This window comes from Acipenser ruthenus, chromosome 4 (assembly GCF_902713425.1).
Source record: "Acipenser ruthenus chromosome 4, fAciRut3.2 maternal haplotype, whole genome shotgun sequence".
Taxonomy (NCBI): Eukaryota; Metazoa; Chordata; class Actinopteri; order Acipenseriformes; family Acipenseridae; genus Acipenser; species Acipenser ruthenus.
Genome location: NC_081192.1, coordinates 90,426,254 through 90,444,980, shown reverse-complemented (window position 1 = coordinate 90,444,980; position 18,727 = coordinate 90,426,254). Strand labels below are relative to the sequence as shown.

At 39.3% G+C, this 18,727-nt stretch overlaps 1 protein-coding gene across 2 annotated transcripts in view; it reads left to right on the top strand.

Annotated features, from left to right (window-relative positions):
• LOC117399934 (F-box/LRR-repeat protein 7) overlaps positions 1–18,349 on the top strand; it is a 101,500-nt gene extending 83,151 nt beyond the window's left edge. For both annotated transcript variants that reach the window (XM_033999392.3, XM_059023071.1), the window contains 2 exons: positions 6,594–7,205; positions 12,094–18,349. In XM_033999392.3, the coding sequence (XP_033855283.1) occupies positions 6,594–7,205; positions 12,094–12,830 (1,349 nt within the window). In that variant the 3' untranslated portion in view covers positions 12,831–18,349. The remainder of the gene's footprint in view (positions 1–6,593; positions 7,206–12,093) is intronic.
• The last annotated feature ends 378 nt before the right edge of the window (positions 18,350–18,727 follow it).

The window sequence follows — 18,727 nt, the reverse complement described above, 5'->3', positions numbered from 1 at the left end:
GCTGGTGGCTTGGGTCCCAGGGCTGTGGAAGCCCCGACTTGCCTCCCTTTGGGCTGTGGACGCCCCGACTCCTCCCTGTTGGGCTGTGGACGCCCCGACTCCTCCCTGTTGGGCTGTGGACGCCCCGACTCCTCCCTGTTGGGCTGTGGACGCCCCGACTCCTCCCTGTTGGGCTGTGGACGCCCCGACTCCTCCCTGTTGGGCTGTGGACGTTCGGGCTCCTCCCACTCAGGCGTAGGACGTTCGGGCTCCTCCCACTCAGGCGTAGGACGTTCGGGCTCCTCCCACTTAGGCGTAGGACGTTCGGGCTCCTCCCACTCAGGCGTAGGACATTCGGGCTCCTCCCACTCAGGCGTAGGACATTCGGGCTCCTCCCACTCAGGCGTAGGACATTCGGGCTCCTTCCGCTTGGGCTCCTCCCATTTGGGCTGTGGATGCTCAGGCTCCTCCCATTTGGGCTGTGGAGGCAAAACCAGCAGGCATTCACCCTCTGCTGGTGGAGATGGGGACAGCAGGTACTCACCCTCTGCTGGTGGAGATGGGGACAGCAGGTACTCACCCTCTGCTGGTGGAGATGGGGACAGCAGGTACTCCTCTGCTGGTGGTCCTGCTACCTGGGCTGCTGTTCCATTTATGGTTGCCTCCAGGTAGCTGAGGACAAACTCCACACCTTCCTCCAAGGTGTTTGGGGTGTGTTCCTCCTGATATGCCTCCCATCTCTCACTGTCCATCATCCACAGGGCCCGGACGACTATGGGCAGAGACTGGGCCTCCAGCCCAGCATTTTCTAGGAACCAGTCCCGCAGTTTGACGGCGTCTTCTGCCATTGACTTTTTTTTTTTTTTTTTTTTTTTTTTTTTTTAAATCCAGACCCCTCCTGGTCTGACGCTTGGAGGCGCGGCTATCCCACGATGACACCACGTGTCACAAAGACGGCCAGAGTGGGTGGCGTCAGACCAGAAAAGGAATACACAGAGATGGTGGTTGTGATGATGAGCCGAGTGCAATGGCTGCACTCAGCGTTTATTAACAAATAAAAAGGTTTTAAACGGTACACAAAACAGGACACGGCACTTGACGCCAAAATAAACAGACATACAAAACGGACTAACACTAAACAAACGGTGCACGGACAGACAAACAAACACGGTGAGAACAAACACTTATATTTATGATCTTTACTTCTAATTACTCCTTTCTCTCTCACCCGTTCTCCTCTTCCGAACACCCAACCCCCGACTGAGTGCTACGTGTCTCTATATACACTGTTGTGCTGGGATTCAATTACTAAATTAATTATTCACTTGAATCCCAGCACGTGAATTAATTCTGTGCAACCCCGTGCTCACATATTACATTTAACCAGCACGTGAAGTGATTTGTGCTCTCCTCGTGCCTAAATACAAATCTACACTTTTTAAACACACGTGAAACACAGACCCGTTTATATCCCGTGTACCAATCTATACACCAACATTTACACACGCAACATACAACACATAACACACAATTGCACACAGGGGCGGGGCACATTGCCACAGAGAGTTATAATAAAAGTAGTAAAATACCTTTGGCACAGTGGGTTGGAATAAATCCCAAGGAATATGAGAAATAAACAGGATTATTTTTGTATGGTTATTTAAATTGTTCTTTTTGTGAAGCTTCTTAAAACTACATTTGTTATACCAAACTGATCAACAGTGCTAACATTAAAGGACTTAATCTGTTTTGTAAATTGCTGAGGCAAAGAATGCATGAAACAGCTTTATACACAGCAGGGCACTAGTGTGTTGTTCACACAGAAAACAGTTAATTTTATTTTATTTTAAATGAGCGCCAGAGGATAAAGTGAATGCAAAAAAGTAGGACATTATTATTATTATTTTTTCCATCTAATACTTACCCTTATGGTGACCTTTTATAAGAACATAAGAACATAAGAAAGTTTACAAATGGCCCATCTTGCTCATTTGGTTGTTGGTAGCTTAATGATCCCAGAATTTCATCAAGCAGCTTCTTGAAGGATCCCAGGGTGTCAGCTTCAACAACATTACTGGATAGTTGGTTCCAGACCCTCACAATTCTGTGTAAAAAAAGTGCCTCCCATTTTCTGTTCTGAATGCCCCTTTATCTAATCTCCATTTGTGACCCCTGGTCCTTGTTTCTTTTTTTAGGTTGAAAAAGTCCCCTGGGTCGACATTGCCAATACCTTTTAGAATTTTGAATGCTTGAATCAGATCACTATCTTAGTCCTCTTTAAAATGTTTAATTTGGAAGAGGTATATTCTGTAGATCAGAAAATATACATACTGCAATTAAATAAATCAATTTGAAGTCAAATCTCTTCTGCACAGAGGTCTGTTTGTACAGCAGGTTTCACATATCTCACCTGGGCTGAAATTCACCTGTCACCACCTCATGTGATTTTGTGCTATTTTAAAAGACTTTGGTTTCATATATGGTACAGCTGTTTACCACCAGTTTCTGCTTATATATCAGAAACCATTTGTGAGACATACTTTTTATTTGCAGCATTTGCTGCAACACCTAGGACAAAAACTGGTGGTGACCTTACCGCTGATATTGTGGTGATATTTTGATTTCAAGGGAAATGCTTTGCAGCATAGTTTTCACATTTGGTTTAAATCTGCTTTCTATGATCAACACCTAGTTTTATTATGGGTGTTATCAATTAAGATAGCCCCATTTGCCTAAGTTGCTGTTAGACATTTACACTTAAAATGTCACTTTTATGAATTCCAGTGAGATTGAAATATATTGTTTTCTTTTGGCAAGTCTCTACAAGTATCAGGTATGGAGTTCGGCTTTGTGTTTTAAGGTCAGGGAGTTGCAGGCATGAGTGTCAACTGTTGAGTAGTTGTAATAAACTCCAAGGGTAGGGTAAAGAGAAGGAGGGAGGGATGTTTAAAGTTGAAACACTATATTATACAACTGTAATTAGAGACTAATAATAAAATACTGATGGTAGGACATTTTTTATCTGTGTTGATGTAGACTAGTTACACCCCTGGAGGTGCTGTAAAATTCACTATTATAAACACTTCTATATGTACCTTTGATCATTTTTAGAATTGGGCAAGGATGACTCAAGCTTTAAGTGTAACGATGTGTGTGAGGGCTGTTTTATTTGCTGTCATGGTAATAGTGGGAGATAAAAGTTGTTTTTAAGCTTCTGACATTGGAACGGATGCTGGTTGATGATGTGATGGCCCTGTGAAAGAGGTAACAAGTTACGATGTGAGCCATTTCTATCTCCTCAGCTGTCTGAAGCATAGTTTTGGAATAAAGTTTGCACGAACAGCATCTTATATCAAGAAGGTCAAGACAAGCCTCCTGTTCTGGCAGACATGCACTGAGCAGCTAAATCCATTTACCAGACTGTTACACGCAGTATGCAGATAACTTGACATTCGTATAAGGAATATTGATGTCATGATGCAGTGTAGCAACAGCATCACTGTCAAGGAATTCAAGTCACAAAGGGGCACAGAAAAAGATTGATTGACGTATCATTTTAACCCTGGAAACAGGAAATTGATTTGGTCTGGCTGTAGATTCTTGTGTGTGTGTGCTTTTACTGGAAGAACATGTACTCATGCTGAAAATGGGAGAGTTCCTTTCCTGTGCACTTCATATCCAAGGAAAATGATGCCACTCAACCAGCACACAAGTAAAGGCTATCTGGCGGCCAGTAGGAGTTGGGGATCAAAGTGTCAGAGTCGTTTCCAGTAGGTCCTGCTCAATGTCATAAACAAGAAGACCAGCCAAAATCACATCAGTTTAAAATGCAGTAGTAAATGACTGATAATTATAGGAAGTTAGAGCTTTCAGAAGGTGCCATCAAAAAACACTTAGCAAGGATATTTGTACTACTTAGACAGATTATTGATTTGGGGTCACAGTGCCCCTATAAAAACTAATGTCAGCAACAATGGCAACAATGGCATGATAGCTGATTAAATACAGTATTTAATATTTTAAACCTTATGCCAATACAAAAGACAAACTACTAATTATGTGCAAAAAAACCATAAAAAAACAGCAAAAAACATAGAAAAATCCTGACTCATAAACTAAGAAACCTGTTTTGGTAAACACATAATCCCAACTGATCAAACTTTAAAGCAGGCCATGTCATTTTCCAGACGTTTCTATGTTAGTAAATAAAATTATTAAATACATGACTACTGTGGTCAGTATTTCAGTTTTCCAAAACAAAGCAATCCTAAAATCTGATTAAACGTCTCACTCACGTTAGACAATCTGGCAGCTAGCCTTTTGTTCCAGCATTTAATCAAGCCCATGCCAAAAAGAGTTCCCCATTCTGTAAATGCAGTAACATGTAGTTATCTTAACATTAACAAAGTGCTGGCAAAGCCATCTATTTTGTGTTTTGAATTAAGCTGCATAGACGCTGGAGATTGTGGCTTAGGTGGCCAATCTGTATTCTTAAAACTAAAGCTCTGCCTTCTCAGCACACATCACAAAACTATCCCAATATGCCACACTGGGAAGAGGTTCACGCACCATTGGGGTTACACAGACATCTGGCACACAGAAAGTGGAGGGGATAAAAACATCCTACCAGTACAGCAGACGGTGCCTAAAAGAAGGTAGGGTAGGGTGATACTGCTGAAGCCTGCCATCCCATTCAGTCTGTTTCAAGGCCTATAGGTTACTTTGTTCTCAGGGCTCAGGTAAAGCATATATTAGGTAAATGTCTAGTTTATAGACCCAAGAGTATGCTGAATGTCAGGCCTGAGGAGCAGGTATCATATATGGAGAGATAAAGTAATTGATGATAAATTCAGCATCATACATTGAGCAATTAGAATTAAATAAGGCCTGTTTGTGAATCATTTTTCCCTGCATGCTGTATTTTGATAATTCAATGTTGTATTCTCCCAATATATTTTTATCCTGAGCTGGGGAAACGTTTGTAGGTCATGTATGATGTATGTCATATCTATTAACTTTTTATGAAAGACATTGCCCAAGTCTTGGGCTGCAAAGGTGGGAGATGTATTTTTGAACGTACTTGATCTGCCTATGAAGATTGTATTAATCATTAATTAAATATGTGTATTTAAATGCCGGTGTTACAATAACACAATACAATACCAAACATCTTTAAATTATAACAACATAGAATGCATATGTTATGTATATTTCTGCAATATAAAAAGGAATCTTGAATGAAGTAAGATATCATATGAATTCTTTATGTGTCTCCATGCTATAATAAAAGCAACCACAAGAAGAAAGATGGCTCTGTAACACAGTGAAATGTTTATGTGTCTCAAAATTATAGTTACATTTCTATTCTGCTTTCTATTTTATACGCAGCTGTGAAAATGAACCAACTCCTCAATTGATGTGATGTTTCATTACATCACAGCTACAGCATCTTTTAACATTTACATTATCAGTAACTGTCACCACAGGATACAGTGGCACCTTGTTTTAGATACTCAGTCAATCATTTAGAGGTCAGAATGTACTGTTACTTGATTAACTTCCAATGGCTATACATAGTTACTATTAAAACAAAATGGTCTGGCAATGTATTTGTTTATCAAGTCGTTTATTCTATCTTGCACAGAGGTGAGTGTGGAACTAGGCAACTGTTAAATAAAAAATCAGTTGGTAGACTAAATTAAAACGACAGTCTTTTATAAACAAACTCAAAAAACACTGAATTATTGTTTGAATAGAGAAGGCCCAAATAAGGCATCTAAAAAGGCAGCCAGCTTTCAGAGGCGTAACCAACAACAGTTGCCTATTTCCTCAAGGGAGGACTTTCACTCTGCAGACTAATTCCGGATAGAATTACAAATAGCTATTTTTTTTAAGTAGGTACTTCTTCAATTTTTTTTTATTTTTGTTCATACCGCTGTTTTTGTTTCTTACCATATGTGGAGATATTTAAAGTCTTAGTTGTAGGTAACGTTCCCATTCAGAATATAAATGATACACTGCAGACAGAACTACATCCTTCATGTTATTCAGTTATCCAGTTGAGGCCCTAAGATAAGAAGACCAAAGACTCTAGGCAAGACAAAATCAAACCACGGCTCTCTACAATCTATGTGACAGTTTGAAAGATGAATGGTACAATATATGTCAGAACATCTTCCAAGGTCTTAGAGGCTCCTTGCCCAGAACTTTCCAGTTTGTTAACTCAGAAGGTCACCCATCTTGCTACCTGCTATGTGTTCCAATAAAAAAAAAAAAAAACATTATCACTTAGATTATCCATCAAGGAAAAAAAAAGATTTTTTTTTTAATGTTGTGATTAATAAGGTGATATTTCCTGACATTTTCCAGCAATCATTCCTCAGGATACTTTTGGAGGGATCATCCTTTGGGAGCAAGGAATAGTTGAGTCTTCAGACAATCCAGACTTAGACCTTCTTGAACCCAGGCCTATTCTGAGAGCCTTTACAAAACAATGCCTTTTACACAGACAGCACCCAAAATGGGGAACAGCTGCTGAAGTAAAAAATGCTTGTGAAATCTTTGTTTTTACTGAATTATTTAATCAGCTGTTTGCCCTGATTTGTGTTTTGTAGACTCCGACTTGAGCATGCGGACCCTGAGCACGCCCAGCCCTGCACTGATATGTCCACCAAGCTCACAGGCCTTCATAAATGGGAAAGCCTCCTCTACTTCCTCATCCTCTGTCACCGGGGAGACGGTTGCCATGGTCCACGCTCCGCCCATCACATGCCTGCCCCGTCCCCACGTCAGGCCAGCCGCTAGGATGCAGAAGGAACAGGCCCCAATTGACATTCTTCCAGATCAAGCTTTCCTCCAGATCTTCTCCCATCTGCCCACCAATCAGCTCTGCCGTTGCGCTCGGGTGTGCTGCCGCTGGTACAACCTGACGTGGGACCCCAGGCTGTGGAGGACTATTCGCCTGACAGGGGACACGGTTCATGTGGACCGGGCCCTGAGGGTGCTAACTCGAAGACTGTGTCAAGACACACCAAACGTGTGCCTTATGTTGGAGACTGTTATTGTTAGTGGCTGCCGGCGGCTCACTGACAGGGGACTCCACACCATTGCACAGTGCTGTCCTGAATTGAGGAGGCTGGAGGTGTCAGGATGTCATAACATATCCAATGAGGCAGTCTTTAATATTGTTTCGCGATGTCCTAACTTGGAGTATCTGGATGTTTCAGGTATTTATTTTTGTGTTAAAATGTTTCAATGTTTTCTTGGGGTTTTTTTTGTACAGTGTGGAGAACTAAAGTCTGTGGTAGGATTTAACACAGGAAGGGTTCAGGGCTTCTGAATTACACCTCAATAGCAGTTAACAAAAGAATGTTATGAGTCTTACCTGTTGAGAAATTCCATTTGTTATTTATAAGGCCCTGTGAAAATCGCAGAAATTTTCTTTAAAATTCACAGCAGTGTCACTGGTAAAGTGTCGTATTTCGCGGAATTTGCACGGAACTATTTTATAAATTATGTATAGATTTTATTTTTTTTTTAAACATCAGATATAGAGAGAAATACACTGACATCATCAACATAAACGTCAAAGTTATTCAAGCACTTTACAATAGCTTGTGAAACAGTGTTGTAATTAACAGCCTGTAGGTAAAGTGTATCTCAGTGGTGGGGAATTCTGGTCCTGGAGGGCCGGTGTCCCTCCTTTTTTTTGTTCCAACTGTACCCTAAATTACTTAATTGGACCGATTAAGTGCTTAATAGAAGTTTAATTGGTCCAATTATTTAATTTAGGGTACAGCTGGAACAAAAACCAGGAGGGACACCAGCCCTCCAGGACCAGAATTGCCCACCCCTGGTGTATCTGCAAGGACAGCTTTCAGTTCTAGTACGTCAGATGCATGTTCACCATTTAGGTCTTGCAAAACAAATGCAATGTGTAACCCATACTGATCTTGGGCATCAGTCAACTCGTCAGTGACCACTGACAAGCAACCAGACTGTTTTACCCATTCCATAATCTCCTGCTTGTGATACTCGACAACTTTAGGTAAGTATTCATGTCTCAGCTGGATGATGAAGGAATCACCCCACCATTTGCTACACTCAGTCTGAAGAATGTACGTAACTTTTGGTTGTCCAACTTTTCAAGAGTGATATTTGCACAAACAAACGCCTCTGTCAGGTCAAAATGTAATGTGTTTCGTGCTTCACGGTTTTCAGTGGACTTTTGGAACATGGAAGTCACCGTTTTTTGTTTCTTTGCGAGTAAAGCAGTCACAGTACTGCTCTGGATATCCGCCTTTCTCTTTTGGTGAATACTTGAATCTAAATGCCTGTAAAGCCGATTCTCAGTAGTGATCTACAATAACATTGCAGGACGTACAGAAGAGCTTACCTCCATCGCTGTGTAAAACTCCTGCTGGATGCTGCTTTATGTGATCAGCTGCAGACACATGTTTAGCCTTTTTAGAGACATCCATTTTCTTGTTTACAGTGTGTACTATTTTAATTTCTTGCCTAGATTGCATAAAGTCACATGACATAATCACTCCACAGCATGGTGAATAGTACACACAGGCACATAGCAGAGCTGTACAGTTTTGTTAATGTGATTTTTTTTGGTATGAAATACAAATAATTATGAAATAATTTATTTTTAAGAACATTGTAAAAATCGCAGTATTGGGCTAATTTCACGATTTTTGCGCAGCCCGTGAAATCACAATTTATACAGGACCTTACTTATTTATGTATGTCTCAAATGTTCAGTTTTGAAAGAAACACATGTTATAGTATGTATTGTACTTATATTTATTTTTAAAACATGATACCTGGTACTACACTACAGTATGCTAAAGAAATATCTGTTCCAAGCCATTCTTTCAGAAAGTATTGTACTGTTCATTCTTTTTAAATTGTCCCCACCCGGCTTCTTTAACGTCAGTCGGCAACCAGTTGCTTCCCCTATTGCCTGACATGCTTTCAGCCAGTAATATGCTTTGACCCAGAAGCCACTTCTGAAGTGAAATAACCCAGGAAGTGCAAGTGTAACAGATTTCCTACAGTATGAAACTGCAAACTTTCTTTAACCTAATGTAGTACCAGACACCATGTTTTAATTCCATGTGTTCCTTTTAAAACTTCACATTTGAGACCTATGCAGTGAATGTAAGTACAAAACAGGTACAAGTTATACAGTAGAAGCATTTTGTTAGCTACAGCCACTTTCGTTTATAGATACAGTACATTTGCTTCACATTTTAAGCCAAGTCATGCTACATACGTACATTCATAGACAATAAACCAGAGTTTTAAATACTGATCAGATGAAGCGGTTTCAATTCAGTACGTAAAGTCTGCTTGGAGGACCATGGCTTTGTGAGTAGTAAAATGTCAGCAGAATTGAGAAGAAACTTATACAAGGCGCTGTATGACACATGTCCACTGAGATAAAGAGACAAATGACTTTTTCTTTTTTCTTTTGAACTCCAAACACCAAAACAATCGTGCTTTTAACACAACAGTGTCGCCTCTCCTGTTCATCAGATTAGTCGGCTCGTCACTGATATTGTTCAAAACTGAAGATTATGTTAAAACATGGCTAGGAAAAGGTGGGCATGCAGCTACCAATACCAACAATAAGGTACGACCGAAACCCCAATTCAAAAGCAAGCGAGAACTTGTAAATCAGTCATTACGTCATTAGGTCAATAAACAAAAATGCTCTCCTAAATTATAAAGTCTGGTACTTTTTTGTTTACAAATTAACCCCTTATTATTATTATTATTATTATTATTATTATTATTATTATTATTATTATTATTATTATTATTATTATTATTATTGTTTGTATTATTATTATTATTATTATTCTGTATACACATACCTTTGGACAGCCAGATGGGAGTCAAAAGTTCATAGGACTACCAAGCTCTTGGCATTCGCTGCAACAGTGAACTGTATGTCACGTAATGTAATGACTGAGCGGGTAAATGTGTCACAAAATGGAATGACAGAGAGTGCAACCTCCGCCAAACTGCTCCTCAGCGCTGTAGGAGCAACTCAGTTTTATTGAAGTTCAGACTGAACCTGGTCCAGTACTTGGTCCTGGTCTTCATTCACTGGTAATGATGGACTGGTCTGGGCCAGACAGAGGGGGGATTTTCATAATTTGGTAAGTGGGTTTTATGTTGAGTAATTCAGGGTGAACAATTGTGAAAATACTAAATTGGTATCTGCTTTGTTTATGTTAGCTTTTCATTCCATTGACTTCTTCCGATTATATAACAACACAGGTACATAGTTATTTAGCAGACATGGTGTGGGTTACTTTAACGTAATTATGTCAAGTAAATTATCTTTCTGGTAATTTATGTTGCATATAACTGTATGCCTAGCCAATTTCGTGTTAAATATTTTAATTGGGGAATAATCAGTTTAGGTTTTTCCTTTGTTTTCCACGTATTTTCGTAAGTATATTGCATAAGCTTCTTGTGGGGTCTCACACAGGTCACAGACCAGATTTCAAGTCTGAGGCCATTGGCATATTTAATATGCCGTATTAATAAAATTCTTCAAAAGGAAAGATTGAAGAAACAACAGAGTAATTACTATAGGCTTGGTTCTTGAAACATGAAAGCAGTGCTCTGGATTCTCTGCAACCTCAGGGTTAACTGACATGTGAATACACAGAGCCTTGAGGTATTCCTTTCAATTCCCAGTGGCTCTTAGCAATTGTATACAAGCTTTCTCAGCAATGTGTAGCTAGGCCTCTTTTTTTAGGAAAGGAGAAACCAACTGAATGAAAATTCACTTGGATTAAAAAATGTACTTTAGTAGTTGTTAAGGGGGTGATAACAATAAAAATGTAATAAAAACAGTATAGAGTATATATATGATTTATTCCTAAATATGCACAAACAGCTTTTTAAATATGAGATCATATACAAAGTATTGTTTTGTGACCCATTTCACAAAGCTTTAATTTATTATATATTACCAAAAAAATATTGTTTAATAACTGTTCTAGACTGTATTGCCCATTTGGCAATAAGAGTTTAATACATTGGCAGTTTTTGATCTATTCATACAGTCAAACAGTTAAATAACATGTGAGTGGATTAAAGCTAGTCTTATTCTGTGAAGTTTATTGGCGATAGCTACTTGTTTACACCCATGCCAACCATCAGAAAATCCACACAACTACTGTAGGTCCGACTTTCTTCAGAGCCAGTCCTGGCCACTTCTGGAATTTGTAACAACTCACAGTCAATGTTTGTTTAAAAATAAATCACTGAAAAGACTGGCTTCAGCACCGGGCCCCTTAGCTCTTGCTCGAAAGAAGACGTAACATATAAACTCAGTATAATTAATCTTGGCAATGCCTTACGATGATGGACTTGGATCATTTCCTAAAGGGGTGCTTAGTGGACCAATTTAATTGAACAATTTCTACAGGCTATGAAACATTCACATTGAAACCAGTATATAAACAACAGCGACTAAATGATATACCAGAGCAGACTGAATCCTTAGATCTGGAGCATGAAGAATTTTACAGCGCTGGGGTTAAACACAGTAACGTTTTTGTTTTTTAAAGGACTAAATACAGTCACAGACCTCTTTTTATTTCTGTACTTTTGTCAGTTTTCATCACCAGCATGTGTTGGTAATCCCAAAGGAACTCTTGGCTTTTGAAAAGAAACTGGTAGACCCTTCTTTTTGTGCCCCATAGTGTACAGTGATAAAATAATTTGGCATAATAGAATACCATTCAAAATAAGAACAGTTTTTTAGTAGGTATCTGACACAGAGTAGATTTGAAAACACTGCTAGTGGGATTTGATTGATTTGTTTGGTACAACATCACCACCCACAGTCGAACTATTGTAACTACAGTAAATATAAACACTGATTAACTCAGTGTACCAAATGCCCCTTACTAGCTTACCATTATGTTATCCAACTGGCATTAACAGTAAAGCACAACATATGTTATTTAAAAAATATATTAAACACAAATGAAACACTAGTAGATTCGTTGCTGGACAGTTTTGAAGTGTCATTCTAAATTCATTATTCTCTCTCTTTCTCTCCATACATATATCTGTCAGGCTGCTACAATGTGACCTGCATCAGCCTGACACGGGAAGCCTCAGTCAAGCTGTCCACACTGCACGGCAAGCAGATCTCAATCCGCTACCTGGACATGACAGACTGCTTTGTTCTGGAGGACGAGGGGCTGCACACCATCGCGGCACACTGCACTCAACTCACCCACCTCTACCTGCGTCGCTGTGTGCGCATCACTGACGAGGGGCTGCGCTACCTGGTCATCTACTGCACCTCTGTGAAAGAACTGAGTGTCAGCGACTGCCGCTTCGTCAGTGACTTCGGCCTGCGTGAAATTGCCAAGCTGGAGTCACGCCTGAGATACCTCAGCATCGCCCACTGTGGACGTATAACCGACGTGGGCATCCGCTACGTGGCCAAGTACTGCAGCAAGCTGCGTTACCTCAATGCCCGGGGCTGTGAGGGCATCACGGACCACGGCCTGGAGTATCTCGCCAAAAACTGTGCCAAGCTAAAGTCCTTGGACATTGGCAAGTGCCCTCTGGTATCTGACGCCGGCCTGGAGTTCCTGGCTTTGAATTGCTTCACCCTCAAACGGCTGAGCCTCAAGTCGTGCGAGAGCATCACAGGCCGGGGCCTGCAGATTGTGGCGGCCAACTGTTTTGACCTGCAGATGATGAACGTGCAGGATTGTGACATCTCGGTGGAGGCTCTTCGGTTTGTCAAGCGCCATTGTAAACGGTGTGTAATAGAGCACACCAACCCGGCCTTCTTCTAAAAATAGGTGTAACCCTTTCATCCTCCATAGAAATGACAGCTGTCAATCCTATTTGGAATTGTAACTAAAGGTTTGGGTTCACAAGCTGGGGACTAATGTTCATCAAGAAGGAGAATCTTTTTATATAGCATTTTCATTAGCCTTGTTAATTTCTTTTTTTTTTCTTTTACTATTTCCAACATGGAGGATTGCACTTTGTAATACAAAAAAAGGTAAACATAGTTTCAGAATTATTCACAATGAGGTTTACATGAAGGCATTGCCATTAATAGAACTATGTGGCCCTGCAAGGAGTACTTAATTAAGTTAAGGCCTTTTGGTATGAATTCCATATTATGATGAGGAAAACATAAGAGACCTGAAAAGACTTATTAGAGTACAATAATTCTAAAAGGAGCCTCTAATGCATGAGTTATCAATAATGTTTTAAAAAAATATTCCCAAGGATGGTCACTGAAACCGCTCAGATTAAAGAGTATCAGATTGTATAAGGTGGTCTTACAGTATGTGCAAAAATGACTTGCTGACCTGGTTTCTGTAAACACAACTTCAGAAAACTGCTAGGCCTAGACTTATTGAGAGGCCCCCCTCTTCTCAGCAGGGTCTATTTAAATGAGCTAAACAGCAGCTGATCTTAACACTGCCTCTAATGGGGACATTGTTTCAGTATATTTAATTGTTTTCTGCGATGTCAATAAAGGGGGTGTATAGATAAAATACTATAGTGTAAAAACACAGTTTGCTGTTGTGGTACACCTGGCTGTAAACCAACCAGAAGTGAGCACTGGGTCTGCAGCACATGTCACATAAGCTGAAAACTTCAGCACTGAGAAGCAAGGTGGAGGAACAGTTTATACTTGCAGAGGCGATATGTAGGTATGCTGTTCGTGTGTGTTTATCAGTGGAGCAGTCCATCACAGTGACGCAGGAGCCCCCCGCTACCCATCCGTTCATGTGTGTCCAGGCCTTTAAAGTGCTGTGATATTTAGATCTGATGCTGCATAGATCAGTAAAATAGACACCTTTGTCTTTACGAGGTAGATTAACCACAGGGGACACTGGAATGTGCCTGGAGCTTGCTTCTTTTCCTAATTCACTTACCAAAATAACTCCCCCTGAGCCTGTGGTATTCCCAGAAGGATCCCAAGGTAGCAGGCAACATTTGGTTACATTAAAGAGTATGTAGTGGGGTTTTGAAAAATATAGTGTTACAAAAATCCCCACAAGTTGCTACAACTGTTTAACTAACTTAGCTGTCATTATTCTTTTCATTGTTAACATCCTGACAACTTATTACACTTAGAACTTTAAAGTCTGTTTCAAAGCACTTTTCAAAATGTCTGCTCTAGTGCACTGATAGTGTAAGGGTTATTGCCCACATTGTCAAACAGGTAACACAGCAATAATGATCCATGATGTGGTACGGAACAGAAAAGCCAGAGCACTTGTTATGTTGTTTCTTTTTTTTTTTTTTTTTTTTTTAATCGCTCTTCCTGCATTGATTTAGACAGATATCAAACCCTAGTCCACTAGAGCGGGCATTTTGAAAAGAGCTTTGAAACAGACTTTAAAGTTTTAAAACAGTTATTTAAACAGTTTTAGCAACACGTGGGTGCATATTACGCCTTATTTTTTTGGAACCCCGCTACTTACTCTTTAATAGTTTCTACTCAGACCACTGGCTAGAAAGAAAAGCAGCCCATTCATTTCTTCAGCTCTCAGATTGAAATCCAGTGGGTGTCAAGGATAACCCAGAGGGCATTTGTTTTATGTAAAATGCATTTGCTAGTATCTGTGTGCTTCCTCATTGTGAATTAAGACTGATTACAGTATTTATACCGGTTGATCCCAATGTAACATGGTATAGGGTTCAATTCACAAAGCTTTAACTCAGTTTGGTATTCATGAAACTTTTCTACAATGTTGTTAAATAAGGCAGCAACAGTCTAGAACAGTTTTGTGAATAATAAACTTTACTTTGTTCATAAAAACATGTTCTATAGAATATTGTACCTTGTTTCATAAGCAAATTTAATATTGAACGATTTTAAAACTGTCACCCAACCCTTACTCAGATTTGGGGGGACTTAAACCACAGTGATTCTCATGTAAAGAGGTAGACATTATATAAGATCTAAGTAATCAAATTCCCATCAATAGATGGCTCACTAAATTATGCAAGACACTACCTTACTAAAGAATTAGGCACTATGGTAACACAACAGTTTGCATGTGGTCTCTGTCCAAAGTCGGATGTATATAAAAGAAACAAAAAAACGTGTTCAGTAGATTTGTTGATTTGTCTGCTTTATTTAATCATATATCCATATGGCATAACCAAGGACAGTATTGGAATCTGGGAAACTTAACTATTGGATATTATATATCCTTGAAAGACTGATTACCCTAAATTAACTAAAAGTACCTTAAATGAACTAAAGCATCCTACGCCATCTCCACCATATTATTATTATTTATTTCTTAGCAGACGCCCTTATCCAGGGCGACTTACAAGATATCACATTATTTTTACATACAATTACCCATTTATACAGTTGGGTTTTTACTGGAGCAATATAGGTAAAGTACCTTGCTCAATGGTACAGCAGCAGTGTCCCCCACCTGGGATTGAACCCACAACCCTCCGGTCAAGAGGCCAGAGCCCTAACCACTACTCCACACTGCTGCTCATATTTCATGAGTATCACTAGATTTCACCCAATAGTATTAATATTCCACTTTTTCTTTTTATATACCGGTATATATAGTTTATGGAGGCCTAAAAAAAAGCTTTTGACAATCATGTTTATTTAAACAAGCTGTATATTTTGTTTTCTCTATTGAAGAAACCACTATTCAGTATTATTGTACCAGTATTAGTAAATCGGGGCATGGAATGCAGTCCCATGAATTTGAACTCAAACGAGTTTCATTTGTTATTTCTCCAAATAATGACAATACCTTTGATATCCACAAGTCTGTCATGAAATCCTAATGCCAAGTATCTTGGTTGTTGCTCACTGATTCCCTCTAGGGGAGATAAACTGGGACAGCATAAATCTTCCTGTTTTTAAAATGGATAACCCAAAAACTACTTTCGTACCACTCTCCAGCAAATATTGCTAATGATGGAATCATATTGTATGAAAGGGGACAAAATGTGGAACTGGTGATATATATATTAACATTAACATTTGGAACATGGCCTGCTATTTCCTGCCCTGAATGAAACTATTTTGCAAAACAAATTAGGTAATTGCATAATAACCATCTCATTTATAAAGCAGTTAACTAGTCTTATTCACTCAGGGTTTAAGATAAGAGACAAGTCTGCCACGGCCTGACCAGTATACCAGTCTAGTGTATTCTGCTAGGTCAAATAACCACAAAGGGGTAGATGTATTAAGATGGGCCAGTCGCAGCGCAAACATACCGCAATTTGCATTTTTGTTGCGACAATTCGCAAAGTATAAATTGTCGTATGTACTAAGAGAAAATATGTTAATGAAAAGAGCTGCAATATACAAATATCTGCTGCGTCTTCTTAGCGAGATCTCTTGCGAGAGTCATGCGACATTGTTCAAATAAATAGCAGGAGTTGAGTTGTGGTTTGCTGCAGCAGAGGGTGCCCGAAGGATAATGTCTATACATGCAAGGGTGCAAGAATCTAAATAACATTGTTTTTGTTAAATGTAAACGTCGTCTGTACATTGCATTCTGTTCCCTCTTCATTTGACCTATTTTAATACTGTTATATATAAAGAAAAATGAAAGGCAGTTTAATCCCATCAGATTCTTTAGTGGGGCCCACTCCTTCACCCCCAAAAGCTTTTTTTAATCATACAGTAGGCTACTGTACTAAACCGAACATGTTTGTCTGACATAAGGAGATGTCGGGTTTAAAAACAATACAATAAAATCGCACACACATACATTTATAGCGCTCAATGCATTTTAAATGTAAATGTAAATCATTACGCTGAAATAACACCAATGTGCTTTGGGTAGGCTACACATTACATTATGTAAAAATATAAATCTGCAGTAGGCCTACAGGAAAATCAAATGAATACCTAGCGTACTTTCTTTTTACTTTTGCCTGTAGGCTACCAGTAACACAAAATAAATCATGCTTGTTGTACAATTATTATTATTAACTTGGCCTACTTAGTAGCCTAGACAGTTAACACAAAATAGATCATGGTCCTAAAAGATGCTCAGAATGAGCTGGAGGGGTTAGTGGCACATGTGTGCAGTCTATTGCTCCCAACACATTGGGGAAACCAGAAATGTCACAGAAATTTGTTTTCAAGGCTTGTAAATACACCCTGCTTTTAGTGAAAATTAGGTACTTGGGTGTTCGCCTCAAAAATGCATTGAGCACAACTGGCAACGCAAGGGAAAAAGTGGACTGGGAAATGTCAGCAACAATTGTGACTTTAAAAACGTACTTTCAAAAGTTCTTAACAAATTGATGCAATTGTAAGTGTCACAATTGCTGGCAGCTTTAGTACATCTCATTATAATATTTGAGAACTCTGATTTGTACTATCTCCACCCTATATTTGCGTATTTATGCCCATAATTACATATTCATCTAAGGCTGAACCACAACGAAAAACTCCTGTGCAAAGCATTCCCTAAAAAGTCGCTAGCAGCACTGTGCATGTTTAGTACATTTCACCCTAGACTTCCGACTTGTTTACAACACGTGCAACACTTTAGTATATCTACCCCAAAGTGTCTTGCTGGTCTCAGATTATCCCCTTACCCACAAACCACCACATTAAATGTAGACTCTTAGAATTCTATTTAATTGGCATGGCTGGTAAATATCCTCTTATCCCCTATGGGTAAATTCCACCAGAGCATGCCTGAGGCACATTTTTTTCCTTTCGTCCTGTGAAGGCCAGCCATGCTGCTGCCTCTATTTTCTATCTGCAGTGTGGACCAACAGAAGCCTTCAGTCTCCAGTGCTGGCAACCCTGCACTTTTCACAAACACTTAATATATCAGCGTTTTAAATTTAAAAAAAAAAAAAAAAAAAAAAAAAAGGCTTTTCAGATCATTAGGAATCGGTCCACATGCACCATTTGAAGCAACTGGAATTTCCCCCAGGAGCATTACGATTTAGAAGTCTAAAGTAACCACACATTCCCTTTTCTTAATAATCTCTTTCCTCCCACATTCTCTGAAATGAAAGCTGGCAGTGGGTTGAAATGACAGCTGCCACGTATAAGTAGAAGGGTGGCTTTGTATCATGGTCTGGCAGGCAGACGTGCACACTTTTTCCCTGAAGCCCTACTTCATCCTGTAGTACTGTACTCCTAACTGAGATATTTGTATTAACTCTGTCATGGGTTCCGTTCATCATTTCAATTGTGCTTTCTGTTTTTTCTTCTAATTTTCAATTTTAAAAACACATTAAGTGAAGAAAAAAAAAATAACAGTTATTAGCGTCATACTATTATCATTTATATAAACCGTGTCCAAAATAAATTATGGGTCTACATGTGAAACTTGGTATTGGTGTGAAATATCGTCTTAACTAATGTATTATTTTTGTTGTTTTAATTATTTTCTGTTTCATTCTCACATCCTGATGAGTTTTTAAAACTAATACATTTAAAGAATCCTGTCCTGTCTCAAAGTACATCTGCTACATTAGTGTAACCAATTAGCCTTTTCCCGCAGCACACCCCAGCCTCCAGTGGGTGTAATAAAATCATTCTGAAAAAAAGAATGAACAATATAGAGATTACAGTCCTTAACCTTACCCGATGTCTTGTGTCAGGCCACAGGATAAGAACACAGGATAAGTGTACTTGTAACTGTCATGTTATTGCCTTGCCATGTCTGTTGTATGGGTTTTTAAAAATATGAAACACTTTTAATAA